This window comes from Naegleria gruberi (assembly GCF_000004985.1).
Source record: "Naegleria gruberi genomic scaffold NAEGRscaffold_2, whole genome shotgun sequence".
Classification (NCBI taxonomy): domain Eukaryota; phylum Heterolobosea; class Eutetramitea; order Acrasida; family Naegleriidae; genus Naegleria; species Naegleria gruberi.
The window spans coordinates 854481-879741 of record NW_003163325.1 but is presented as its reverse complement, the minus strand read 5'-3'; the positions used below and the strand labels follow the sequence as shown (position 1 = coordinate 879741).

Sequence of the window (25261 nt, the reverse complement as noted above, 5' to 3'; positions counted from 1 at the left end):
AATTATTACTTGCCTTAAATCCAACTAGTTTTCAAACAAGGTCCTCACTGTGCGCCATTTTATTACCCCAAGTTCAGTTGAAGGTTGACATGTTATTTAAATAAAAAACGTCAAATAGCTGTCTATCCCACAACAACAACAACAACACCACCTGTGAATCAAAAACATTTGAATGACCAACCACAATGCCCAATCGTACACTGTTTTTAGATAAATGTTCAATGTATTTTACATTGAAAAGTTTATTTAAAATTCCTCAATGCTCCTCCTCCTCCGATAATGAATTATCAATTTCTTCATCAATAATTACCAATAATTCCTCCTCACTCAATAATTCAACTAGCAATAATAATTCACTCCTCGAACAACAACAACAACAACAACAATTTTTAAATGATTCTACTTCATCATCTCCTCCACTTCAACCATCATCATCATTGGCATCAACATCACAAGAAGATAATTCAAAGAGGAAATCATGGTTTTTCAATAGAAGAAATAGTACCAAGTTGAAAGGTACACCCTCCACCAATCAATCATTTGTTAATAATACCACTAGTACGACTAGCTCTCTTCCCAATAATAATTACACAAATAATAATTTATATAATCATAGTAATAATAATAATAATAATACTTCGAATATAGTAATATCAACAACAAATGGTGATGGAGGTGGTGTATTTTCGATGAATGATTTTGATTCAAAGAGAAAGAGTACTTCATCAAATGGATTTGTTCATACTCCTTCCAATAATTCATCAAGTTTACATCGACAAATTTACTCCTCAAATGGACAACCACCTCCATCACTATCATCATCACTCAATAATTCTCAAAATAATTCCAATAGAAAATCAACCAACACAACACCTGAAAAGAGAAGATCAATATTTAAACTCTTTTCTCCATCCACAACATCATCATCAACTCCTCCCAATAATAATAATAATTCATCTCAAACTTTATCCTCTTCTAGGTATTCGGTTAAATTTTCAAAGAATAACAAACCAAATGATTCTCCAAATGGTAATAGTACTATTAGTAAAAAGAAGAGGAAGGCAAATTTTGTAATTCTCATTTTCATTAGGTATGTGTGTGATTAATGTACATTCTTTTTAAAATCCTAATTTTATTGTATATAAATACATAAAAATATACAATCAAAATCACATTACTATATAGAGGAATATGGTGTGAAGAATGTGTAAATTATTTACAACAATTAGATAAAATTCTGTGGGATAAAATTTCAAAAGAATTTGGAGGAAATATGGCTGCCATCATTTCAGGAACAAGAGAGCAAGCCATCCAATTAAAAAATCAATTAAATTTGAGATTTGAAATTGTGAGTGATGAAAGAATGATTCTGGCAGAAAAGTATAATATGAATTGTGTCATGAAAGGTTCAATAGTTTACAATAAGGTTGAAAATATGTACAAGAATAGATACATGACAAAAACTGGAAGTACAATTACAGATTATCTATTTGAAATTATTGAATTTATTGATAAGAAACAAGCTCAGAACAATAGAAAGAAAAAAAATAGAAAACAAAAGAATGAACAGGATTCAAATCAGAAACGAACAAAAATCCAGCAACAGAAACAACATAATCATGAAGATTACAAAGATCATTACAAGAGGGATTCACACGATGCCTTTTCAAGTACCACCAATACACATAATAGAAATACGATTGGTAGTGAATTGAATGATATTTCACTAATTATTAGTGATGATGACAATGATGACGACTCACCTAACAATGTAAATAATATTGAAATTGATGAAAAATTTATAGTGGAATTTTTCGAAACTAAATGGAAACAATTATTCAATGTAGATAACAAGCTAAATACTGGATTTACTCAACCTGGAGTTTTAATTATCAATAGAAACAAGAAAGCAATATATTCATGGAAGGATGGATATTCACTCACACAACAACAAGAACACGTTCAACAATTAATTCTCCAACAAGAAATGCTAAGACAACAAGAGGAACAGAAAACCAGAGAACTCGACAATTTTCTATCAGAGTGGGATTTTAACACTTGGCTCAATGAAAATTCACACGAATTAATCTCTCAAAATAATTCATTAGAATTCAATGATTCCCACATCAAGAAACATTTGAGTGATGAAATTAAAAAAGCATTTAGAAAGACCATCTCCAATCCATCCTATGTAACTCATTCACAAAGGAATTCACTCTCACACCATTTGAGAAATTCCATTTCACAATCATCACCAGCCAATACCACCAACAATCTCCTAATGATTAATAGTAACAACTGGGGAAGTAATAATAATAGTAGTAAGAGTCCAACTACACCTTCATCATCTGTTGGATCTCCAAGTAGTAGTATTTCAGAACGTTTGAAAAAGCACAGTTTAAGTAATGATGATGTTTCTAGTATCCCAAGTGGCTCGCTTGTAGCCAATTTACAAATAGCAAAAGCATCAAATAATCTTGTTGGAATTGAAAGAAGAGACAGTCATATTGTAAAGAGGAGACCTAGTTCAGATCCTCTCAAGTCTTTTTTTAGAGAGGAAATTGACAAACAAGAAAAATTACAAGCCAAGGAACATATGAAAAAGAAGTCAGGACATGTCAGTTTCAATTTTATAGCAAGCTCTAACAATTCTCATGCTTCAAAAACCAATTTACTTATTGATAGATCATTTGTTGAAGAGAGAATTCCCCCAAAACATTTATTAACCATTGTTGAATATTATTTGTCAGTACAAGAAAATTAAAATCTCTCAAATTTACGAATATTCCTATTGTTATTGAGCCAACTACTGAGATTCAACATTGTATTTGTTTTACTGAGATTTGAGTTTTTATTAACACATTCAGCAGTATTATGTAAAACAGTTCAACATCACTCTGAGATTCAGTTAATGTTTACAGATTCATTGTCGGTTTTGTAACAATGCTAAAATCAATACACTACCAAATAAACCAAGTGTTTGGTTATATTTAAGGGAGATTAAATATCTCGATTATAATTTAAAAGTAAAATTTTCGTTTGATAATGAATAATTTTATACTTTTTATTTATTTTTGTTATTTTACAGCTCCTAGAATGAAACGGCTGTTTTCAGATATTTACAATGGTGTCAACATTTAAACAATCAAAAAAAAAACAATAAACCAATCTTCAAGTTTGTCAACGCAAGATATTGATGATCACGTTTGTGCGACCAGCAATACAACATGACAAAATGTTGGCAGATTGTTTAAATGTTGATGTAATGATGATGGAGGGTTGTGTTAGTAGTTAAGCACTAGTAGTGTTATATTCAAAACTAGTGAAAAATCTAGTTGGTGTTTTGTCCTTCGTCACTAACATCGATATCACTAAAATCAAGTCTAATGTTAGGGAAGCTACGTCTTCTTACAAATGCAGCAGAAGGAGAGGTCTTTCTATACTTTTTTTGCTTGGTAATTCCTCTCTTTGGAGAAATGACGTTGTCAGAAGGGAGGGATTGTGAAAAGGAGAGGGAGTGAGAACTAGAAAAAGAATCATCATTGATATTATTCTTTCTTTTAGGAGCACCAGGGCATACAGGTTCTCCTCTTGCCTTGGTTGGTGTTGAGTAAACCCAACTTTCTTCAGGCACAAAGGTTATATCACCCGTTGGTGTGGAATAACCTTCTTCGTCATCATTGTCAATATTAAAAACTGACAAATCATTGAATCTAGTTGGAGTGGTGGTTGGAGAAATGTCTGAACCGTTTAGAGTAAAGTCGCTAAAAGTCTCTTGTACATCCATGTATAAAGTAGGCTGGCTGGATGTGGATGGTTGGTGTAACTTGGTTGACATGGTATTATTTGTACAAGATGATGATGAAGCTGAATAGAAATTCATGGTGTTGTTAGGAGTTGTGATGTTTAGTAAATGCTAGGGAAAGGATGTAGTGAATAAATAGAGTTATATCCGGTGATGATTAGAGTTATTGTTGAAACAGGAGAAGGGAAACTAGAAAGGAATGATGAAGATGTATCTGTACACAAGTTTTTAAAGCCTAGTTGTGGAAGTTGTTGTTGAGGGGTGAGGCAATCAGGCGCGTATTGAGAGAAAAAGCGGGTTTTAGAAAAAATATTTTGGCAAGGTTTCTCTGTGATGAAAATAACGTCTGCCTTGTATGCTAAAAAATTTTAACAAGTGTAAGGGAGAGAAGAATGGTTTTTTTTTGATGTTTTTTGGAGCACTGAATTTTTAACGCGTCTATTAATATGATGCGCAAACTTTTAGCGCCGAAGTGAGTCATGAAGAAACATTTATGGCGTATAAAATCACACTTTGCGCTGAATGTTCCTTTTACGTTGGCTTCACACAAATAGGATTCTCCAGATGTTTTTGATTCACTTCTCTATTTTACGCAATTAGGAAGATAAAATTTCAAAAAAGTAAATGAATGAAATTGTTTGAGTTATAACAATACTACTATTATTCAGTATCAATATTCAACAAAAACTATTAGAATAATATTTTAACAAAATGGACGTGATGTGAAAATGTAATAGTAAAGATTATCATTTATACTATCTCTTTCTTTTTTGCGCTTTTACTTGAAATAACAGTGACCAGATAAGTTGGAACTATTTGAAAACTTATGAATTTCAGATCTTTTCTCACATCGATTGAATTTGAAACATGATTTTATAGGAGTGAGACTCTTAAAGAATTGGTTTACCACAACAATCCACATCTCTGTTCCATAGTACTAATCTGTCATGACCCATACATGAAAGATTTATACAATTATTTTGATCAGTGAAATATAGTTTATACAATTGACAGAATTGTGAAAAACTACTGTCATTGAAAACGCTTGCTATATTGGTTCTTTCGTTTGAGTGAACAATCCAAAACCATTGTGGAATTGTTCCATTCCCGCCAAAAACAGCAATACAATGTTTTTAAATATCAATAATAATAATCAACATGCAATAACAATTATATTTTCTAATAAATAATAATAATTGAAAAAATTATGTGGATAATCACTTCCTAATAATAATACCTAGTTGTAGCTTGTTTAATAGTTTTAAAGTAAACTAGTAATTCTAAAATGCTAGGAAGTAAATATCAACAAGATGACAAGACAAAAATCGAATGGATTGTTGAATCTCTTTTAGAAGAATTAATTGAACAAAATTTAAAAGATCTATGTTCTTCAATCAAAGTACCATCACATATTGATAGTAGTAATGATTTACTACTCAATACTACTACTATTTCCTTCCAAAATAATAATATCCATCAAGAACAACATTATAATTCCAACATATCTTCTGATAACAAGAATAATGGAAAAGTACCTTTCCTCTCCAATATTCTCATCAATGAACAAGGTTTGAAATTGAAAATAATTTTATTCAAAAGAATAATATTTAATGAACAAACTGATAACATTATTGATAGAAATAATAGACTCGGTATCACAATTGCCTTTTTAACGGAAGGTTTTTATGAATGTGAATTGCTCACCGTTTTCGATACTGAACACACTCTGTTATCTCTTCAGAATAAGATTCAACAAGAATACAATCAAGTTGTAGAAAACGACAAGTCTACTACTTTGATACAACCAGCATCTCTTGAAGAACAATATTCGGAAGTGAATAAGAAGGAATTTTCCAATTCAAGAGAAGAAAGTTTTGTTTTAGATTTTGTATTTTCACATCTTGTTGAACCTGTTGCTGATGCCATAATTCCACTCTACAACCGTCTCTTTTCACATTGTAAAAAAAGTAATTTACTGTTAAGGAATAATTTGATACTTGTATTACCAGACATTTTAGAAGATATTAACAACCGTGAATATGATGATAACAACTTATTTGCAATTCTATTCCATAACATTACTTCTCAATCATGTGTACCATTACAATACTTCAATCCAACGGCAATCAAATCTCCCATTCTCATAATAAGAATGCTAAACAGAGAATCATTTTTAAAAATACAAAACAGAGGTTTGACGAGATATCTTCTACAAGAGGGTTTTAACAATGCCACCTTTCCCACAACTTATTGGAATAGTTTTTCCAAAAGGTTAAATCAATCATTATCGAATTATTGTAATAGTGCAACATACAAAGTCCATCAAGAGAAGGCTCAACAAGAATGTTCATATCAGTTTAAAACACTGTCACAGGTTACAGATTTTATGATCACTGATACAACCGACTACGGTTCATTCCATATGAAGATCGGTAGTGATATTTATCCTCAATCTATTACAGTTTCACTTTCCTTGGTATCCTATGAAGTAACTGTAAACATTCCCTCGGGAGTGCACGAATATCTAGTAAGGTCACTCTGTGAAGAAAATTCAAAACAGTATCAACATAATGGTATTTTGATTAATTGTGGTGTTCATAGAGAGTTTTTTCAAGATTTTGGTTATTTACTCTCTGATGGATCAATATTTACAAGGAATAACTCTGGAAAGTGTTCTAACTATTCATTTTCTTCACTAAGATTTGATTGGTGTTTTGATTTGCAGAGAGATGAGATTGAATTTGATAAGGATACTCTTGTTGTGAAATGTTGTGCCAAGACAATGGAGGACCTTGTTACTTCTCTGTACTATAAGGATGATTTCATAGAAAGGACTATTTATTCCAATAAGAGCCATGATCCCAATTTCAATGGTCTAAGCAATGGGTTTCTATTCATGATAAAATGGAATAAGAGCCGATCCATTTACTACTATCAACATGCCGACAGCCAAGCTATTCCCATAGATTATGACTTGTTTTCTTTAAGTGGAATGGATTATTTTGACAGAAAAGAGTTCAAGTATAAGCAAGACCACAAGTTGTCTTGTTCTATTGAACAAATAGTTCTACTATCACCTCCTATTCACTTTTCAACAAGAATTACTGCTAACAATATGGTGAAATTAGTGGATTTTGTTTTTAATACGTTTTCGAGTGTTCTCTCCAAAAATCCAACACTTCCATTAGAAATTTTGGATAGATTTGATATTGTTGTTAATTGTTTAGATTATGGTTGTGTTACATTTGGACTAAACTCATATTATGAAAAGAATTTTCTTTCCTCCAAACTAAAGAAGGAATGGATAGATCGTCATCTTAATGTTCGTAAGGTTTTGAAGGAATTTATTAGCAATGAACAATTATTTTCTTTTGTTGGACCAAAGTTATCCTTTTCCATTCATTTTCAATTAATAAATTTGACTCAAATCATTGATTGATTTTCATTCAAAATTTTCAATAAATTGAAAATTGATTAAAATTAAATTTATTTAAACTAGTTTCAAGTCATATTACTAAAATAATAAATTGAATTTTAATCTTATTCAAAACTAAATTTAAAAAAAATGCACAGTATTGTTTCTAGAGACGTGTTATCCAGAAATAATGAACACTCCTTGGAGAGGAGTTCTATCAAAAAAAAGGCTCTCATCCGATTGTCAATTTTATCAATTTTTAATATTATTTGTTGTTTGATTTTTCTGATTATTGTTGGTTTGGCCACTCTATTCCTCTATGTTTACGCTTCATCAACAATTTTAGCCCGAAATTCTAAAGATGATCCTTTACTTTCTGATGTAATATCTTGTACAGTCAGGGATTTGTCCGTGAATTGTACTGAATCTGATTTGGAGGACTTACTTGTCACAAAAGATAAATGGAAATTTTCTGATTTTTTCGATCACTTACATTACTTATCGGATGATGAAAGGGATCACCTTGTAATAGTTGATGGTATTACAGTGTCTACGGATAAATTGGAATTCAAATTATGCAAAGCATTGGTAAATTATTCAAGTGATGGTGTCAGCCAAAGAAATGAAATTACAATTGATGAGTTTGTAGTTTCATATAAAACAGATGAGAACTTTAAACCTTTACAAAGTGGCGACATTTTAAATATTCACTTCCCTGGTAACGAAAATTCAACAGCCATACCAGCTCAATATCTCATGTTTTCCAAAATTATGGAAACAAGATCTTGCTACGTTAATCCTCTTGATAAGAGCGTTATTGGATTTTATGAAAGAACAATTGATTTTTATTATCCAGGAAGATCTCAATTGACAAGTTTGGCAGGATATCTGGCATTGGGTTTTTTGATTGCATCTGGTGCAATTTTTGCATTTTTCGTAATTCCTTTAACTATTGTTTCTATTAAGAGGTGTTATTCCTACAAGAGTGATATTGAGACAATGGGCCATATGGAAATGAATGACCAAGAGGAATCAGATAGTGGGAGCCAAGTTTCTGATGATATCAATGACAGAAGATACTTTTAGTGAAATGTTTGATTAATATTTAATTTAAAATTTTAAAAAAAAATGCAAACATCCCTTTTATTTACATTATTTCTCATCTTGTTTTTGATCACTAGTAGCAGCAGTATTCAAAGTACCTTGAGAAAATTATCGGAAAATGAAAAGGAACAAGTTATTGAAAAATTACTTTCCGAGACTGGCAGTAGCGCCTCTCTTAGATCAAATAAAGTGTTAGGTTTTGTCACACCATGGAATAGCAATGGATATAATGTTGCCAAAACACATGAAAAAGTTAAATTAATTAGTCCTGTTTGGTTACAAATTCGACCATCCCAACAAAAACCAAACTCTCCATTTCAAATTACAGGAATTCAAGATGTGGACATGAATTGGATTAAACAAGTGAAAAAACAAAATATTGGAGGTAATTATTTAATGAATTTTGAATGATAATAATTCATGAATCTTAGCCAAGATTTTACCAAGAGTTCAATTCGATTATTCCCATTGGGGTCAAGAACAAGTTAGATATTTTTATGGTCAACCAAAATTCAACAAGAATTTACATCAGCCAATTATTGATAAAATAGGACAACTCATAAGAGCCTACGACTTGGATGGAATTGTTGTAGAGGTTGGATTTTTACCTATGGATCAAATTAAACACATTATTGTAGATTTTATGAAATCTTTAAGGGAAAAGGTAAACAGCTTGAACAAAAAGGGAGAAATTCATTTGGTTGTTCCATCTCTTGTTCCCCCAACGAGAAATGAACAAAAGTTTTCAGCATTGTTCAGAGTTGAACATTTAATTGAAATTGAACCATATGTTGATGGATTTTTATTAATGACCTATGATTATTTCTCTCATATGAGCTCTAAGGACACTTCTCAAAAGTATATTTTCAATGGTCCTCTTGAGGGATTTATTGACCAAACAGTTAATTATTTTACATTGAGTGGCTCAAACACCAATATCGCTCAAAAGTTATTTGTTGGCTTAAATTTTTATGGCATTCAAATTGAAATGGAAAATACCAATTCTCTATTATCAGATTTAATTAAGGATTCCACTGAAGAAGCTACAGTCCTCATTTCAAAATATCTTACACCAAAACAAACTAAATTGGATCATATTCTTGGTTCCAAATTGAAAGAATTATTGAATAATACACAAACACTTCATAGTATAATTTGGGATAGTGAGGCCAGAGAGCACATTTTTGAGTTTGTACAACCTGATAAAATCACATTGGTGGCCTACCCAACTCTTGAGTCCATCAAGTCAAGAGTTGATTTTGTAAAGGAGAAGAGATTGGCAGGTGTGATGATTTGGGAATTAGGCCAAGGATTAGAATCACTCTATTCAGAATTGTAGTAATGTTGGAATGTTAAAGGAAAAATAAAATTTTCCAACTCCGAAAAAAAAATCAAGATCTATTCAAGTGGTGTAACACTCTCATCAAATTTTTTTTTTGAAAAATGTTTTCGGAGCGACTGCAGATGGTCAAGATGGCCATCAAGACAATATTTCAAGCCTCATTAACATTGCCAGAAATTGATGAAGAGTCTAAAGGAGCCAATGAATTATGGTAGGTTGCTGCTGAAACACATGTCAACTAAATTATTATTAATTTAAACATCATCAATAGTGAAACTTTACATCGTTTATTTTCCGATGGATTGGTGGCATCCATTACTTTACAAGACATTTTCCGATATATTTATACAAATTTTTCTCAATTTCCTCTGAACAAGACGTTCAGCATTGACAAATCAGATTTAAAATCAAAAGTTAAACAATTACAAAATTTTGAGTCACATGATAGTTCTATTATTAAATTAACTTTGAATGAGAAAATATTAATTGATTTGGTTGACCTATTTTCAATGATACCAAAAGAGAAATTTTACAATGAGCGAGTGAATGATTTATTCTTTATGGATGAGGAAATATTATTTTTAAAGAGTTTAGTATCTCCTCTTTCAACAATTAACTTTAATTTGTAAGTTTCCTTTTCAAATCCATTTGGATATTTAAAACAAAAAAAAGCAAGGAAATAACCAACATGGAAGAGGATGAAATTGTTGTGACATCAACTCGTAAAAAAAAGAAAACTGAAAAGAAGGTTAAACCTGAAAAAACTGAAAAGAAAAAGAAGACTAAATTGGATAAAAAAACAATTGATACAAACACTGCAACAAGTAGCAGTATTGGATCGGAGGATTTAACTCCAACAAGTGCTACCAGTGAAAGTGATAAGAGTACAAGCTTTAAACAATCGCTACCAAGTACTCCAACACCTATTACGCCTACAACCAACACCAGTGTTGAAAAGGATTTTGGAACAGTTTCCACCACAACAATTGAAAGAAAAGTCATAAGGGAAGATCCAGTTGATTTACTAGATGATTTCTCATCAGTGCCTAATCAATCCGAGAATGTTCAATCGAACCAGTTAGAATCGAGTATGATCACTCAATCAAATCAAGAAGTATCAAACAGTGTTGGCCAAGAAAAACTGGAAAAAACTATTGAAAAAATCTCTAAAGATGAGCAGGTTGTTGTTACGCATCCTACTGAACAAGATGCTAGGGTCGATGATGATTCATCTACCATTCCTACAGCAATTGCTGAACAGCAGGTAAATGAAAAATTAGAGGAAAAATCAGAGGAACAACAGCCTACTATTTCTAACACAATATCTATAGAAAATATTGAAACTCCTAAGGATACTCCTATTGAGAATATCTCTTCTATAGAGGAGAATAACGATATTTTAGAATCAACTGAAGAGGTTTCAAAACAAGAGGTTAATATTAATCAGGAAATTCAAGAAAACCAATTCATTGAAGAAATAATACCTCCTTCAATTCAAACTCAACAAGTAGAACAATCCAAACCAATAGATATTCTGGCTCAAAAAGAAGAAAATATATCATCTCAGGAAATTTCATCCACCCCAGAAAATACCTCTTCAAAGATTAATGATATTAGTCTGCTGTCAACTCCACCTCCAAGATTTTCATCCAGTCTCAGAGACAATTCAGAACTTAGAGATAATATGACACGAATTCTTTCCATTCTTATGAGCCATAAATATGCATCCCATTTCAACTCTCCTGTTAATGAAAAGCTCGCCGAATTTAGAGATTATTCCAAGTTTATCAAAAAACCTATAGATTTTACAATCATCAAAACTAACTTTGAAAAATCTCACTATGTCTATATTGATGAATTTATTAGGGATATACAAACCGTATTTACGAATTCGTTCATGTTCCATTTAGAGTCATCACCTCAGGTTAGAATGGCCAAGGTTTTACAGGATATCTTCGAAAAGGAGCTTGATAAAGTGCTGCCATACTGGAGAGCATTTGAGCTTTCTCCAAAGGTAGAGACAAATGACTCATTCTCTGACAATGATTCTGAAAATTCCATCATTGCAGCTATGGAATCCTATTTCATATCAGAAGAGACGTCTAGAGGAACAACACCTGAAATTCATGATTCTTCAGATATTGTTCAACCTGAGAGTGAAATCAAACAAGGGGCTATTCCAACATCATCGAAGGAGGAAGAAGTTAAGATACAAATTTCAACCGAAACTGTTAGTCCAGTTGTTGAAAGCCCTCCAAAAGAAGAATCGGAAAAGATCTCTCCAACACAAGAACAGAAGGATTCAGTAATATCTATTCAGCTTGAGGAACAAACCGACAAGATTGAAACCATAGAAGAACCAAAACTTGAATTGACTGTTTCGAATATTGCTCAATTATCTGAAAATGTATCATTAGCTCCTCCACTTAACAGGGTTGATCTAGAAGTTGACTCTTTACTTGGTTCTGAGTCTGCTGATTCTGACACTTTATCTGAATTTGAAGAAGACGCTACAGAAATTGATGATGCTGATCAACCTCCACAACAAGAACAAAAGGTGATAATTGTTGATTTTGATCGTAATGTTGAATCAGCCCAGAAATTATTAACAGCCAGTGAAATGTATTCTTTTTTTAAGAGTTATATTCATCCATTGTTAAAATCTGAAGATTTACAAATTTCAATGAAAGCCAAAAAGGACAGATACGAAAACATTTTAGAAAGGATGCAATACTCAGAAAGAAAAGACATTATTATTGAAGACACTCTTCCTCATTCAACCTCATTATTGGATGTTTCAATTCTTGCTGAAAAGGTCAGATATAGAGAAGATAGATTGAAACTGAAGGAGATTCAAATTTCTAACAAGTGTGAAATTCAAGAACAAATTTACAAAAAGAAGGAAAAAGAATTAATGGATCAAAGGACAAAAATTGAAACAGAGCTGGAATCTAAACGTTCTGAATTATCTAACAAGCAAATTGAGTTTGAAAATAAGATATCACAAATGCAGCAAGAAATTGAAGCTCTAAAACAATCACTTGAACAGACCAAAGTTAATCTCAAAACAAGAGAATCTGAAAATGAGATTATCAAACAAGAAATTCAACTTGTTAAACAATCACTCGAACAAGCAAATGAGCAATTAGGAACAAAAGATGCTGAAATTGAAACACTTAAATCCAATCCACCAACAACCAGCAACACTGTAGCACTAGCTGATAAGGAATCACAAACAACACCAGTTAAGAGAGAAGAAAGTGATGATTTCGTATTTGTTGAAAAGATGGTACCACCTCCTTCCTCAACAATTTCTAACAAGTCAACTACTTTATCGGCTATGGATAATCGTGACTTGTTATTCGATCAAAACAATGATGAGGCACTCACCGAAGATGGTAGTGATATAATGTCTATCATTAATGATGTTGACTATCAATTAATTCTTGAAGAGGATGAACAAGCTAAGAATGCTCAAAAGTTAGATCAAACAAAGCAAATTCAATTACAAGGTGATAAGTGTCCATGTGGTAGAGAGATTTGGAAAGATTACGGATTCCTCAAAAAGCCACGTTATTGTAATTATACAAACAAATACTATTGTACCAAATGTCATTCCAATACCTGTACAGAAGTTATTCCAGCAAAGATATTGGGTAGTTGGGATTTCAAACCATACAAAGTTTGCGATGAAGCCTCCAAATATCTTAAAAGTGTTCACAGACAACCAATTATTTGTGTCAGTGCCATAAAACCAACATTATTTGATGAAATTCAAAATCTTGGAGCAGCCAGAATGATCAGAAAGAGATTAATCATCCAATGGGAATATGTTTCCAGATGTCCAATGAAAGACAATTTAATCAAACAACATAATTTACAACACAGATTACACTACCTGACCGATACTGAAATGTATAGTATTAAGAATTTAGAAGAATTGAACATGAAACAAGTTGATTCTCCATTTTTACAAAAACTTTCCAAACTATTCCATATTTTAAGTGAACACATAATTAATCAGTGTGGATTATGTCAAACAAAGGCAAAGAATTTATGTGCTTCTTGTGCAACAGGTCCAATTTATGACTTTAACATTAGCCAGGTTATCAAGTGTCAATCATGTAAACTTGTTTTCCATAAGGGATGTTTTACAAATAATAACGGAGTTGTGGCTTGTCCAATTTGTAGTTCTTCAGATAATTAAATAATAATAATTTATTGATTAATGTACATATCTAGATCTCTAACGCTGTTGAATTTTCCAAGACAAAGTCCAAAAACTAGGAACAAGATAGGATTATAGAATTGAGGTATAATGTTCAACCACAAATGAATATTTACAGAGGTTGTGTTCGAGCTCAAACTACTCAATTCTCTGGAATAGATTTGTGGTATTTGCAAAAATGAATTTTGGATGAGGAATATTAAACAATATAACAATAATGCAATTGATATGAAAATAAATAAATTTCCAGCTTGTTTTGATTTCAATGAAACTTGAGTTTCGTTTTCATTAAAATCATTATCTAAATGATCAACAAGATGATTATTTTCATTCCTCAATTTTAATCCAAATCCAATCATTGTGATTGAGCACCATCCTATCACTGACGCATGTACTAGATTTGAAGACCAGGTAGCACTTTCCACAATTCCTGGTGAAACAAATGAACAAAATTGGTGTAAAATAAAAGCTATAGGTGTGACAATATAAGCAAAAAAGGGTGTGAAAATAGTGACAAATATTAAAATTGAACATAAAATTGAAAACCATTTTCCATGATATTTGATAATTGAAACTTTGCAAGCTTTCCTAATACATTCAAAAGATAGAGTTGATACGAACAATGTCAATGCAACCTGAAATAAATAATCCAAAATAACTAAAATTATTGATCCTGACAAGTGAACAATTTGATATTGGCCACTTTGATCAAACATCCATCCATACCAAATAAATACAGCTGATTGTATTATTAATAAAAAAAGGCAAATCATTCCGATATTACATAATTTTACAGTCACAGAAACATGTAGTGCAATCATCAAATTATTATTTAATTGATTCTTATTTCCTTTCACTCTACTTGTTATCCACAATAATAAAAAACATGATATTAACAGGAGTAAAATAAAACTGAACAAGGCTGTATTAGTTGCCAGAACATATGTTGAGAGTGTGGTTGGCAAATAGTGAGACATTTTTTTAGTTGAAATTTATTTATCAGAAATAAAGTAATATCATCAAGTCAACCACATAGTCTCTCATAAATTCAAGAATTAATTTTTTGTGCATTCATCAATATATGAAATGGTTTCTTGGTATTCCTTCAATCTCCTTTGATCATTCCACTTATAATAATCACCCATTACATCAACTACTCTTCTTGCAATATTTTTTGATTCATTTCTATCAATGAACATTAAACTCATTCTATAGGCAATAATATCGTGTGCTTTGAGTGCCATTTCGTTTTTAACTTGATAGAGAACTTCTCCTTCAATGATTGGATACTTTTCTGAGAGTTTGCTGGTGAGTTTTGACTTTTCTGAGAGCTCCAATACTTCAGTAGCTCTATCTCCATAAAAATGTTTCAGATGATCCCATGTCTCATCACTAATGGATGAAGATGGACTATTGTTAACTTGTTTGATATTTTCCCATTCCTTTGAGGCACCAATTAATGGAATGTCCCTTGTCTTGGATAATGGATCCATAACAATGGCTAAATTTGGGGATTTTTTAAATAAAACGGTCAATGCCATATCTATGGTATCTTCTCCAATCTTTCTGAATGTTGTCCACTTTCCGCCAGCTACAGTTATTAAAGAATTCTTGCTCGTGTCAATATAATGCTCTCTGGAGATACTCTTTGTTCCTTCCGATGAATTGGTTGGAGGTTTTACGAGAGGCCTAATTCCTGTCCATGAAGATGAAATATCCTCCCTTGAAAGTGGAACATTGAGGCAAGATTTCATTGTATCTAAAATAAAATCAATTTCAGAGCTAGTTGGTGAAGGACGTTCATCTAAATTAGTTGGTTGATCTGTAGTACCTGCAATTAATTTGCCTTCCCATGGGACGAGGAATAAAACTCTTCCATCACTTGTCTTTGGTACTAATATGCCAAGTTGCTTTCCTATACCCTTAACAAATTTATCCATATTTAACATGATATGAGTACCAGCGCTTGGGGAAATGATTGGAGCACATGTTGGATCATCCATTTGTCTAATCTTGTCAACAAAAGCACCAGTAGCATTTACAACACATTTACCCTTAATTTCAAATTCTTTACCTGTCAATCTATCTTTCACTTTAACACCATTAACTTCACCATTCTCTGTTGATTTTAACAAATCAATTACTTCCAAATAATTAACAGTTACAGCACCTAGAGCATTGGATGTCAAAACTGTACTCACATTCACTCTAGAATCATTGAATACACCATCATAATATGTCATACAACCATAGAGTCCTTTTTCTTTTAGAGATGGCCAAACAGTGAGAGCACTTTTCTTTGATACCCACCCAGAATTACCCAATCTAGCTTCAGAACCACTGAGAAAATCGTATAATGTCAAACCAGCAAACATTTTCACAGAATCATACAGAGTATAACAAGGTGTTAATAATTGTAAAGGTGATGAAAGGTGTGGTGCAACTTGATAAAAATGCTTTCTCTCTCTCAAACATTCATAAACAAGCATCAATTCATTCCAATCTAAATTCATGACAGCCTTTTCTAAATATCTAACACCACCATGAGCCATTTTAGTAGCACGTGATGATGTACCACTTGCCCAATCATTTCTTTCAATGAGTGCAACTTTTAAGCCTCTCGATGTGGCATCTAGAGCAGCAGAACTTCCAACAGAACCTCCACCAATAACAATAATGTCAAATAATTCTTGACTTTCCAATTTTCTAATATTTTCTTCTCTATCTGTTTTTAATACTAATTTATCAGTTAAATTTTCTCCAATCCTTGTTTTACTATTTAATAATTTACTTCTGTCATAGGTTAGTAAATTACTTGTCTCTTCCGAAATATCATTCTTCATAAATCTATCTTGTTTCTTCAAAAATTCATTAAATTGATAACCTGTAAAAACAGCTGTTGTGGCGGAGAGGAGTGTAAGTATTGTTTTTACACCTTTTCTTCGAAAAGAGGACATTTTCTTGATAAAGTGGTTGCAATTTTTTTTAATTTCTTTAAATTGAAGATAATGTGCAGCCACTAAGATAACACACGCTAATAATATTATGCAGATTGGCATTATGAAATCCACAACTTCATATTAATGCAAGCAATGGAGCTATTGGACCAATTTGGAAAATTGAATTACAGCACTCTTCTCGAATAGTCAAAAACTAAGCACCTTAATGGGAGCGAACCTTGTGGAAATTAGGTTGTTATTAAGAGCGTTACATTGGAATACTTGAAAATATAATGACCTGATTTTTCAATTATTTTTGTGTTGTTTAGTTAAAATTATTCTAAAATGTTTATATGTGATTATGTTGTTTAAGCATGTTTTCTACAGCTTGTTCAACTTGACTCCATCCATCTACCCTAATGATCCACCCATTATCCAATGGTTCAGTATTTTTATTCCAAGCATAATTTCCAAATAGAATGGCAGGTATTTTCTCACTTACACATTGTTCACAATATTTCAGAGAATCATCAATAAGTAATACTGCATTCAATTGTTTACACATTTCTGGTTTAGACATTTGGGTTTCTCCATTGTCACCATAATGGTTTCCTTTTTTAAATCATTTTAATGAAAATATTTTAGAATTATTAAAATAAATATTTAACAATACTTACCTAAAAGAATTTCAGCAAATGTTTCTGGAAAATATGTCTTTAAAAGATTTTCTGTTTGATTCTTAATCTTGTATTGTCTAGATGTGACAATAACCAACTTGTACTTTTCTCCTAATTTTTGTAAAACATTAAATGATGACTTGTCCAACATTGGTTGATTAATAAATAAATCACTTTCAAGAAATTGATTCACAATTTCTCTTGATCTTTCTTCACTTCCTCCCCATACATATCTAAAATGATAATTATGAAACAAATCCATAGTTAATGGCTCTTGTCCTTCAAGTAAATGATGTTTGTTATAAAATTCAATCAATAATGGTACAAAAGGTGCCAATACTTCATCAATATCTACAGCAACAATTGGTTTATTTGTAGCATCAAGAGCTTGGGAAAGAACAACAGTTTCCGAGTTGTGGTGTGATGTAGAGGCCATTTTTTAAATTTTTTGATATTCAATAAATTATCTATTATTATTTTTATAATTGAAGTTGAATGGCTAGCAATATGATTTTCAAATATCTTAATACTATTGGGTGCCGTTCAAAATCTTCAAATTAGAAAATTGAAATTGTTATGCATTCTGGTTTGAAAAATAGATTTTAGAGAGGTGGACATATTTGAGCTAGCTCACTTGCACTCAAATTCTTCTTCACTACACGATTGAGAATATCTTTAATTTTAAATGTACCAATAACACTATCATTATGTACAGCGTAGAAAATTCCCAATGTTTCATCAATAGTGACACCATCAGTCTTGGAAACAACATTGCCCATAAAAGATCCAACATAACACAAATTGTCTCTTCTTACAATGTGGAACTTGGTTCTATCATCAAGTTGATCTGTGAAAATGTAAAATCCTGTTTCTACACTTCTAGCCTTATTGGTGGTTTGACAGGAATAAATAACGAACCCTTCTGGTTCGCCAGCAAATGAAAAATCTTTTGGACATTTTACATTATTGGTACTAGTGGTTTGACCTGCTGCCAATCCAATGGTATTACCTGAAAATTCGTGTGAGGAAAAATTGTATATTTTGATATTCAAAATATGCTCATCAGCAATGAGTAATCTATCATATGCCTCATCAATAACGACAGTTTCCACAATGTTCAAAACTCCAGATGTTGCCTCCTCAAGTATGCTTCCAATCTTTTTGACATATTTAGATTGGAATGTATAATCCTTCTTATTGGCGATAATTTCAAAGAGTTGAATTCTCTTGTCCAACTTGTCAGATGGTGGAACCACTTTGAGTTTTCCTTTAGAATCTTTGAGCATGTAATTATCAGTTACAAAGACATGATAAGTTTCCTCGTCTTGATTAGAATTTGTTTTCATCAAATCGAGAGCATAAGGTCTCTTCAATACTTCCTCTCCGAATGAGTAGACAATTTTGAAATCATCTCCAATATCTACAATACAAACTCTCCTTCCATCTCTTTCTGTGACAAATAAATATTCCTTATCAAGAATGGTGAAGAGAGTAATTCCATTTGGTCTATTTGCTTCGTAGTCTCCAGTTTTCAGAGATTTAGTAAACAAGTATTTTCCAGTCTTGGCTTCAAATATAAATAATGCATTGGATGCTTTAGCTGTAGTTATTAACCATTCATGTTTATAGACAACAAGTGAATCAATATTGTCCTTTCTTCTACTACCATCCTCAGAAGTAATAAATAATTCGGGAATAATTTCAACTTTTTGAAAAGTATCTAAGCGAGAGACTTTTTCTGATTGATTGACTGACCTCAAATACAGTGCTACTCCAACAACTCCCAACATGATTAACAGGCTGAGGGCTTTAGAAATAAAATCACTCTCTTCCGGTAATGATGTGGATGCATTAGTACTACTGCTACCACTTGATGATGTAATATTTTTCTTTTGATTATCGTCATTAGTGGAAGGAACAACAGTTGTTGTGTTTTCCCTTGTTGATTCCTCCTTCTCGGTAGACATTTTTTTGTTTGTAACTAAAATCATGTACATAATACAACTTTAATACATCTGATGATGATGATGATAACCAACCTTTTAATAATAGATTCCAAATAGACACGTTTTATTAAACACGTTTCTTCAATATCATTTGATCACATATTTATTTTAATTGCTATTTATTATAAAATAATAACAAGAAATTGTTAATAATTTAGAATAATTTTGAAGCCTTTGCATAAAAGAAGGCCAAACCACCAGCAACAATGGAAAGAAGCAAATAGGCAAATGAACCACCTGAAACCAAATTTAAAATACCAACTGCCACAACAAGTGCATTGAAGAAGGCCATTACACGTAAAACATCTGTTTGAGCATCATTGTTCCAATTAATTGACAAGTAATTCAAGATGAATAATGCAAGAGTGAAACATCCACTCAATCTGATAAATTCATCAACAACTCTTACACTATCATAATTATCAGAAATTGAGAAAGATAAACCACTAGCTAAAATAAATCTGATCACACCAGGTAAAAGTAAGGAAAGAACTGTCCAGAGTGTTAACAAGGCAAGTGAAACAACTCTGAGATCATCTGATTCAAGTTGTTTCTTGGTTTTGACATTATTTACAAGGTTAAGAGCATCCTTCTTGAGTTTTTCCACGTTCTCCTTTACTTTGGTTAAAGCATCATTAGCAACTGTTGTGTTAGATGTCATTTTTTTTTTGATTGATTTGGCTTTTGACTTGACTGGACCAAATGAGTTTGATGTGTTGTTGAATTTAAATTTACTTTTGAAAGTTTTTGTAAAAGAAAACAGTAAAAGAAAACAATTGAATGGTTATTGTTTGTAAAGGCAATATATTTCTTTTTACACTCTCTCTTACATATGAAAACTCTTTAAATTTGATGAGAGGAAGTTAAAAAATCCTTCAAATGTCATCAAACAATAATTATAAAAAAAAATGAGTTCAATCAGAGATAGATTAAACAGCTTTGAGCAAAAAGACAAGGAAGGTGAGTTTTTACACAATTTATATAAAATTTGGAATAAGTTTTTTTCACTCAGCTCACAAGTACAATACCATGTTAACACTCAATGCAAAAGAAAAGGATGATAGTAAAATTACCTTCTCCAATCAAAAAGTACTTCACGATTGGAATAAACAAAAAACTGTCAACCAAAATCCATATGAGAAGGGTCAAGTTCCTTCCATAACTACAACAGAGACGAAACAATCTTTAAAGAGTGAAGTGAAGAGAGAAGTTAAAACTGGAGGTGTTGGTGATTCTGATAAATATTCTGAATTGGAAAAATTGGCCAGCTTGAGGGATAAGGGTGTCATTACTCAAAAAGAGTTTGATTTGAAGAAGAAGCAACTTCTTGGCTTGTAAATTGTGAATGTACATTAAAATTATATTAACAAAATATATAATAACAAAATAAAATTGTTTTTAAATTGTAATAATGATTGTTTTGTGTATTCTTTTTATGTGTTCCATAGAGGGCAATATTGTTTTCCGAGAAGGATATACATATGCAGAGAGGAAACATCTCCAATTTAACCAGTGTGGATCCACTTTAATAACGAATTGGCTTCATCTCCTGTTGTTGAGAATTTTGGTGTATCCTCTTTATGATGTTCAATATGTACATGAATGCAATAAAAGAAAATAAAAAATGAAATCAACATCATCAGGTAAAAAGTCATCATCAGCAGCTTCCTCCTCCACTACTTCTCATTCAAGTAAAACATCAAAAAAATCGGAATCATCTGTAAATAATTTAAAAAAACAAGGAAAAACAGAAACTGGAGAGGATATTAGTGCTTCTGTCAAGTTGGAAGTTTGTCCTACTTTTGAAGATATGGGATTAAATGATGATTTACTTCGTGGAATTTATCAATATGGATTTACAAAACCATCAGCTATCCAACAGCGAGCTATTAAACCAATTACACAAGGAAATGATTTAATTGCACAAAGTCAATCAGGAACAGGTAAGTTTAAAAAGAATTAAAAAATTAATCATCATTATAGGTAAAACTGCAACATTTTCAATTGCAATTTTGCAAATGTTAAACATTAAACAATTACATCCACAAGCAATTGTTCTCTCACCAACACGTGAACTCGCTCAACAAACTCAAAGAGTCATGTCATACCTAGGAGATTATCTTCATGCACAAGTCCATGCCTGTGTTGGAGGTAATAAAGTTGGTGAGGATATTAAAAAATTGGAAAGTGGAGTTCATGTTGTGAGTGGTACACCTGGAAGAGTTTATGATATGATGAGACAACAACACCTCAATACTAAACATATCAAATTACTGGTATTGGATGAAGCTGATGAAATGTTAAGTCAAGGATTTAAGGAACAAATTTATCAAATTTATCGTCTATTGAATAATACACAAATTGTATTAATTTCTGCTACACTTCCTGCAGAAGTTTTGGAAATTACACAACAATTTATGACTGATCCAATTAGAATTCTTGTAAAGAGAGATGAAGTTACTTTGGAAGGAATTAAACAATTTTTCATTGCTGTAGAAAAGGAAGATTGGAAATTTGAAACTTTATGTGATTTATATGACTCTCTTACTGTTACACAAGCTGTCATATTTTGTAATAAGAGAGATAAAGTAGAATGGCTTGCTAAACAAATGAAGAAACATAACTTTACAGTATCATTTATGCATGGACAAATGCCACAGAAGGAACGTGAAGCCATTATGGAAGAATTCAGAAAAGGTCAATCGAGAGTGTTAATCACTACAGATGTGTGGGCTAGAGGTATTGATGTACAACAGGTGTCACTTGTTATCAATTATGATTTGCCAACAAATAGAGAAAATTATATTCACAGAATTGGTAGATCTGGTAGATATGGAAGAAAGGGTGTTGCAATTAACTTTGTTACAGAAATGGATGTTGGTGTTTTGAAAGATATTGAACAACACTATTCCACAACCATTGAGGAAATGCCAGCTAAAATCGATCAATATATGTAAATCAGTTAATAATAAATATAAATGCTATCCAAAGTAGACGTATTATTACAAATTTATTTACAACAACTCTTCAATAAAAGCAGTTGCGTAAGGAGTGTTCAAATTGAATGGGTTGTAGGAAGGATTGGATTGTTCCAAATAAACAATTTTACCTACAACAATGTTCAATTTTTCGAATGCCTCGCCATATCTTTCCTTCAAAGTGCCGAGAGATTCAGGAGCTATTATAATTCTATTGGCATTCTTGCTAATAGCAGTGAAAATATCCTTATTGCTGTTGTTTCCTTTGAAGAAAATGACAAGATCATTCAATTCTGGCTCTAAACTAACAAAGGTCTTTCCTGTTGGTTGTTGTGTCTTGTCGTTTTGAACTTGAATATAGCTCTTTTCTAATTGAGAATATTGCTCTTGAAGGAATTTGAGTGTATCTTCTTGTTCTTTGAGAGCAATTTGTTGTTCTTGAATCTTCTTTTGTAAAGTAGTTACTGAGGCAGCGCTCTTAAGAGTTGCTGTCTCGTACATTTGAGCCTTAATGGTGAGTTCCTTAACTTCTTTCTTTAACTTTTCGTTTTCATCGTTGTTGGAGGAAATAACAGGTGAATGGACTACTGGAGGTTGGGACTTGGCTTTTTCGAGCATTGTTCTGGTATTTTCCAACTCGAAGGTTAAAGTGTTAATTTTCTCTTGTGAGTGTGCTAACTTTTCTTCACTAGAAGTAAGTTTTTCTTGCAGAACTTTGTTAGTTTCATCTGCTACCTTCAGCTTGATATCGTTCTCTTGAGCAGTTTTGTGTTGAGCAAACAAATTTTGAGAGAGGGATTCTAATTCGGAAATAGTAGAAGAATGCTTATTTGAGAGGTCGGAATGTTTCTCTTTCAATTGATTGTTGGTTTCTGATAATTTGTTAACAGATTCGGTGAGTTCATTAACTTGTACTCTCAAATTTCTTTCTACTAGAACTCTTTCTTCCTTCACTACATTCAACTCGGTCTGGCAGTCATCAAGTTGTTGAGTGAGGTTCTTGGTTGCTTCTTCTAGAGTTTCTACTTTTCTATCAGATAACAACAAGTTCATACATTGTTGTTCAAGTTTTTCATTCAAAGAGTCAAGATCTTGTTGTAACTTTTCGTTAACTGATTCAGAATCTTGCAATGACTTTGTAAGTAACATAATTTGTTCGGCATCAGAATGAATTTTCTCGTCTTGAGCCTTAAGTTGTTCATCGCTGGCCTTGATTTGTTCATCTTTAGCCTTTGATGATTGGTCTAGCTTGCTGAATTCAGTGGCCATTCTAATCAACTTGTCTTGAAGATCCTTCTTGGATGTTTCTAATTGAGTTACTACAGATTCAAGTTGTGAAACTGATTCTGAGTGCACTCCAGAGTTCAGAAGCTTTTCTCTTTCACTTTGTTCAATCTTGCAGGTCAAATCTTCGACATTATTACTGAGAGTTTGAACATATTGTGCACTTTCATCTAATTCTTTTTTCATTTCTGAAAGATTACTTTCGAGATTTTTGATTGATCTCATTTGTTCGTCAATTGTATTTTCTCTATCAATGAGCTTGGCATAGCTAACTTTGATTTGTTCTTCACTCTCTTTGATTTGCTCTTCACTCTTTTCAAGTTGTTCTTTCAAAGAATCAACTTCTTTTTTAAGCATGAGAATGGTATTTTGAAGTTGTGAATAGTCTTCAGATGGTTGTTGTACCACAGATTGTAAAAGTTGTGTTGGTACTTCAACAAATTCATTATCTACATTTTGGTAAATAAAATTTGGATTTGGTAATGCCTCAGTTTTACGGTCAGTATATTCAATCAAAGCACTAGTAGTCATACTTGACAAGTCATGAGTGGATTGGGTGAGGTTTTCTGATGGCTTTGAAATTAAGAAAAAGTCATTCTCTTCATTTTCTCCTGAATTAGATTGTGGAAGATGAGTATCAATAGTTCTAGAGATGCTTCTTTCCAATTTGGCAAGACCATCAATTATAAGATTAATTGGAATTCTTTCCCCTACAATACCAGGAATAATCGATTTCAATTCTTGAGTTTGAATCTCAGTTAAACCATCAATAGCACTCTTCTCTACTTGATCTCTTCTATCATTTTCATCTTGACATGCTTGCTTGATAGACTCAGTAAAACTTCTAAAGTTTTGAATAAGAATATTCTCAACAAAGTTTTCTCTTCTGGCTACAATTTCATTCATCAATTGTCTATTAACGTCTGGGAGCTTTGAGAGGAATATTAACTTTTCAAGAGCACCTCCTTCTTTTGATTGATTGAAAAATCTCATCATTAACAAAATGAGTGTTGTTCTCTCGCAAACCTTTAACATTTGTTGGTTCAATAATACTCTGAATGCATAATCTTTTACCAAGTAAATACTTTGATTCTCTCTTACATTATTTTCGATTGTTAAAATTTCTTCGTGCAAATTTCTTGCTTGATATTCAAAGCTGTACAATTGAAGATCATCGTTGGTCAATTTAACTGATTCGTATTCTGAAAGGAGAGTTTGAATCTTTTCTCTTTGGTGTTGGATAAGTGATTGCATTCTTTGGTCGAGTGATGATAATTCTTCGACTTGTTCTTCGTCCTTTCCTGAAATTTCATTCAATTGCTCGAGAATGTAGGTCTTACTCTGATTCAAATTGATCATTTGTTGCTGTGATTTTACAGTTGTAATGAGGTTTGATAACATTTTCTCATCCAATTTGAGAGCAGTCATGAGGTCACAGTTATTTACAGTTTTGTTTTGGGTGAGTTCATCCTTGATGCTCTCA

General features: G+C 32.0%; 11 protein-coding genes across 11 annotated transcripts; 6 read left to right on the top strand and 5 right to left on the bottom strand.

The window, feature by feature from the left end:
- Nucleotides 1-185: 185 nt before the first annotated feature.
- Nucleotides 186-2764, top strand: NAEGRDRAFT_56668 (uncharacterized protein; the record flags this gene model as incomplete). The annotated part of the gene is made up of 2 exons (XM_002682924.1): nt 186-1090; nt 1186-2764. 2 exons carry the CDS (start codon nt 186-188, stop codon nt 2762-2764), a joined length of 2484 nt encoding a protein of 827 aa, XP_002682970.1.
- Nucleotides 2765-3041: 277 nt separating this feature from the next.
- On the bottom strand, nt 3042-4207 carry NAEGRDRAFT_77975 (uncharacterized protein). Its single transcript, XM_002682695.1, has one exon. The coding sequence runs from the start codon at nt 3881-3883 to the stop codon at nt 3332-3334; it is 552 nt and encodes a 183-aa protein (XP_002682741.1). The 5' UTR covers nt 3884-4207; the 3' UTR covers nt 3042-3331.
- Nucleotides 4208-5023: 816 nt separating this feature from the next.
- NAEGRDRAFT_77974 (uncharacterized protein) lies at nt 5024-7244 on the top strand (the record flags this gene model as incomplete). The annotated part of the gene is made up of 1 exon (XM_002682923.1): nt 5024-7244. Exon 1 carries the CDS (start codon nt 5091-5093, stop codon nt 7242-7244), a length of 2154 nt encoding a protein of 717 aa, XP_002682969.1. The 5' UTR covers nt 5024-5090.
- A 126-nt stretch (nt 7245-7370) lies between these two features.
- On the top strand, nt 7371-9663 carry NAEGRDRAFT_62068 (glycosyl hydrolase; the record flags this gene model as incomplete). The annotated part of the gene is made up of 3 exons (XM_002682922.1): nt 7371-8305; nt 8402-8709; nt 8756-9663. 3 exons carry the CDS (start codon nt 7371-7373, stop codon nt 9661-9663), a joined length of 2151 nt encoding a protein of 716 aa, XP_002682968.1.
- Nucleotides 9664-10354: 691 nt separating this feature from the next.
- Nucleotides 10355-13886, top strand: NAEGRDRAFT_77973 (bromodomain-containing protein; the record flags this gene model as incomplete). The annotated part of the gene is made up of 1 exon (XM_002682921.1): nt 10355-13886. One exon carries the CDS (start codon nt 10355-10357, stop codon nt 13871-13873), a length of 3519 nt encoding a protein of 1172 aa, XP_002682967.1. The 3' UTR covers nt 13874-13886.
- Nucleotides 13887-14949: 1063 nt separating this feature from the next.
- On the bottom strand, nt 14950-16737 carry NAEGRDRAFT_29597 (uncharacterized protein; the record flags this gene model as incomplete). The annotated part of the gene is made up of 1 exon (XM_002682694.1): nt 14950-16737. The coding sequence occupies one exon, from the start codon at nt 16735-16737 to the stop codon at nt 14950-14952; it is 1788 nt and encodes a 595-aa protein (XP_002682740.1).
- A 403-nt stretch (nt 16738-17140) lies between these two features.
- NAEGRDRAFT_77972 (uncharacterized protein) lies at nt 17141-17946 on the bottom strand (the record flags this gene model as incomplete). Its single annotated transcript, XM_002682693.1, has 2 exons — nt 17141-17445; nt 17511-17946. 2 exons carry the CDS (start codon nt 17944-17946, stop codon nt 17183-17185), a joined length of 699 nt encoding a protein of 232 aa, XP_002682739.1. The 3' UTR covers nt 17141-17182.
- A 26-nt stretch (nt 17947-17972) lies between these two features.
- NAEGRDRAFT_77971 (uncharacterized protein) lies at nt 17973-19477 on the bottom strand (the record flags this gene model as incomplete). The annotated part of the gene is made up of 1 exon (XM_002682692.1): nt 17973-19477. The coding sequence occupies one exon, from the start codon at nt 19475-19477 to the stop codon at nt 18113-18115; it is 1365 nt and encodes a 454-aa protein (XP_002682738.1). The 3' UTR covers nt 17973-18112.
- A 193-nt stretch (nt 19478-19670) lies between these two features.
- NAEGRDRAFT_62063 (uncharacterized protein) lies at nt 19671-20177 on the bottom strand (the record flags this gene model as incomplete). Its single annotated transcript, XM_002682691.1, has 1 exon — nt 19671-20177. One exon carries the CDS (start codon nt 20175-20177, stop codon nt 19671-19673), a length of 507 nt encoding a protein of 168 aa, XP_002682737.1.
- A 368-nt stretch (nt 20178-20545) lies between these two features.
- On the top strand, nt 20546-20854 carry NAEGRDRAFT_62062 (uncharacterized protein; the record flags this gene model as incomplete). Its single annotated transcript, XM_002682920.1, has 1 exon — nt 20546-20854. The coding sequence occupies one exon, from the start codon at nt 20546-20548 to the stop codon at nt 20852-20854; it is 309 nt and encodes a 102-aa protein (XP_002682966.1).
- Nucleotides 20855-21326: 472 nt separating this feature from the next.
- Nucleotides 21327-22473, top strand: NAEGRDRAFT_44232 (uncharacterized protein; the record flags this gene model as incomplete). Its single annotated transcript, XM_002682919.1, has 2 exons — nt 21327-21459; nt 21566-22473. The coding sequence occupies 2 exons, from the start codon at nt 21327-21329 to the stop codon at nt 22471-22473; spliced, it is 1041 nt and encodes a 346-aa protein (XP_002682965.1).
- Nucleotides 22474-25261: the final 2788 nt, after the last annotated feature.

Excerpts from the sequence above, each read along its gene's own strand:
- NAEGRDRAFT_77975 (XM_002682695.1), bottom strand. The coding sequence starts at position 3,883 with ATGAATTTCTATTCAGCTTCATCATCATCTTGTACAAATAATACCATG.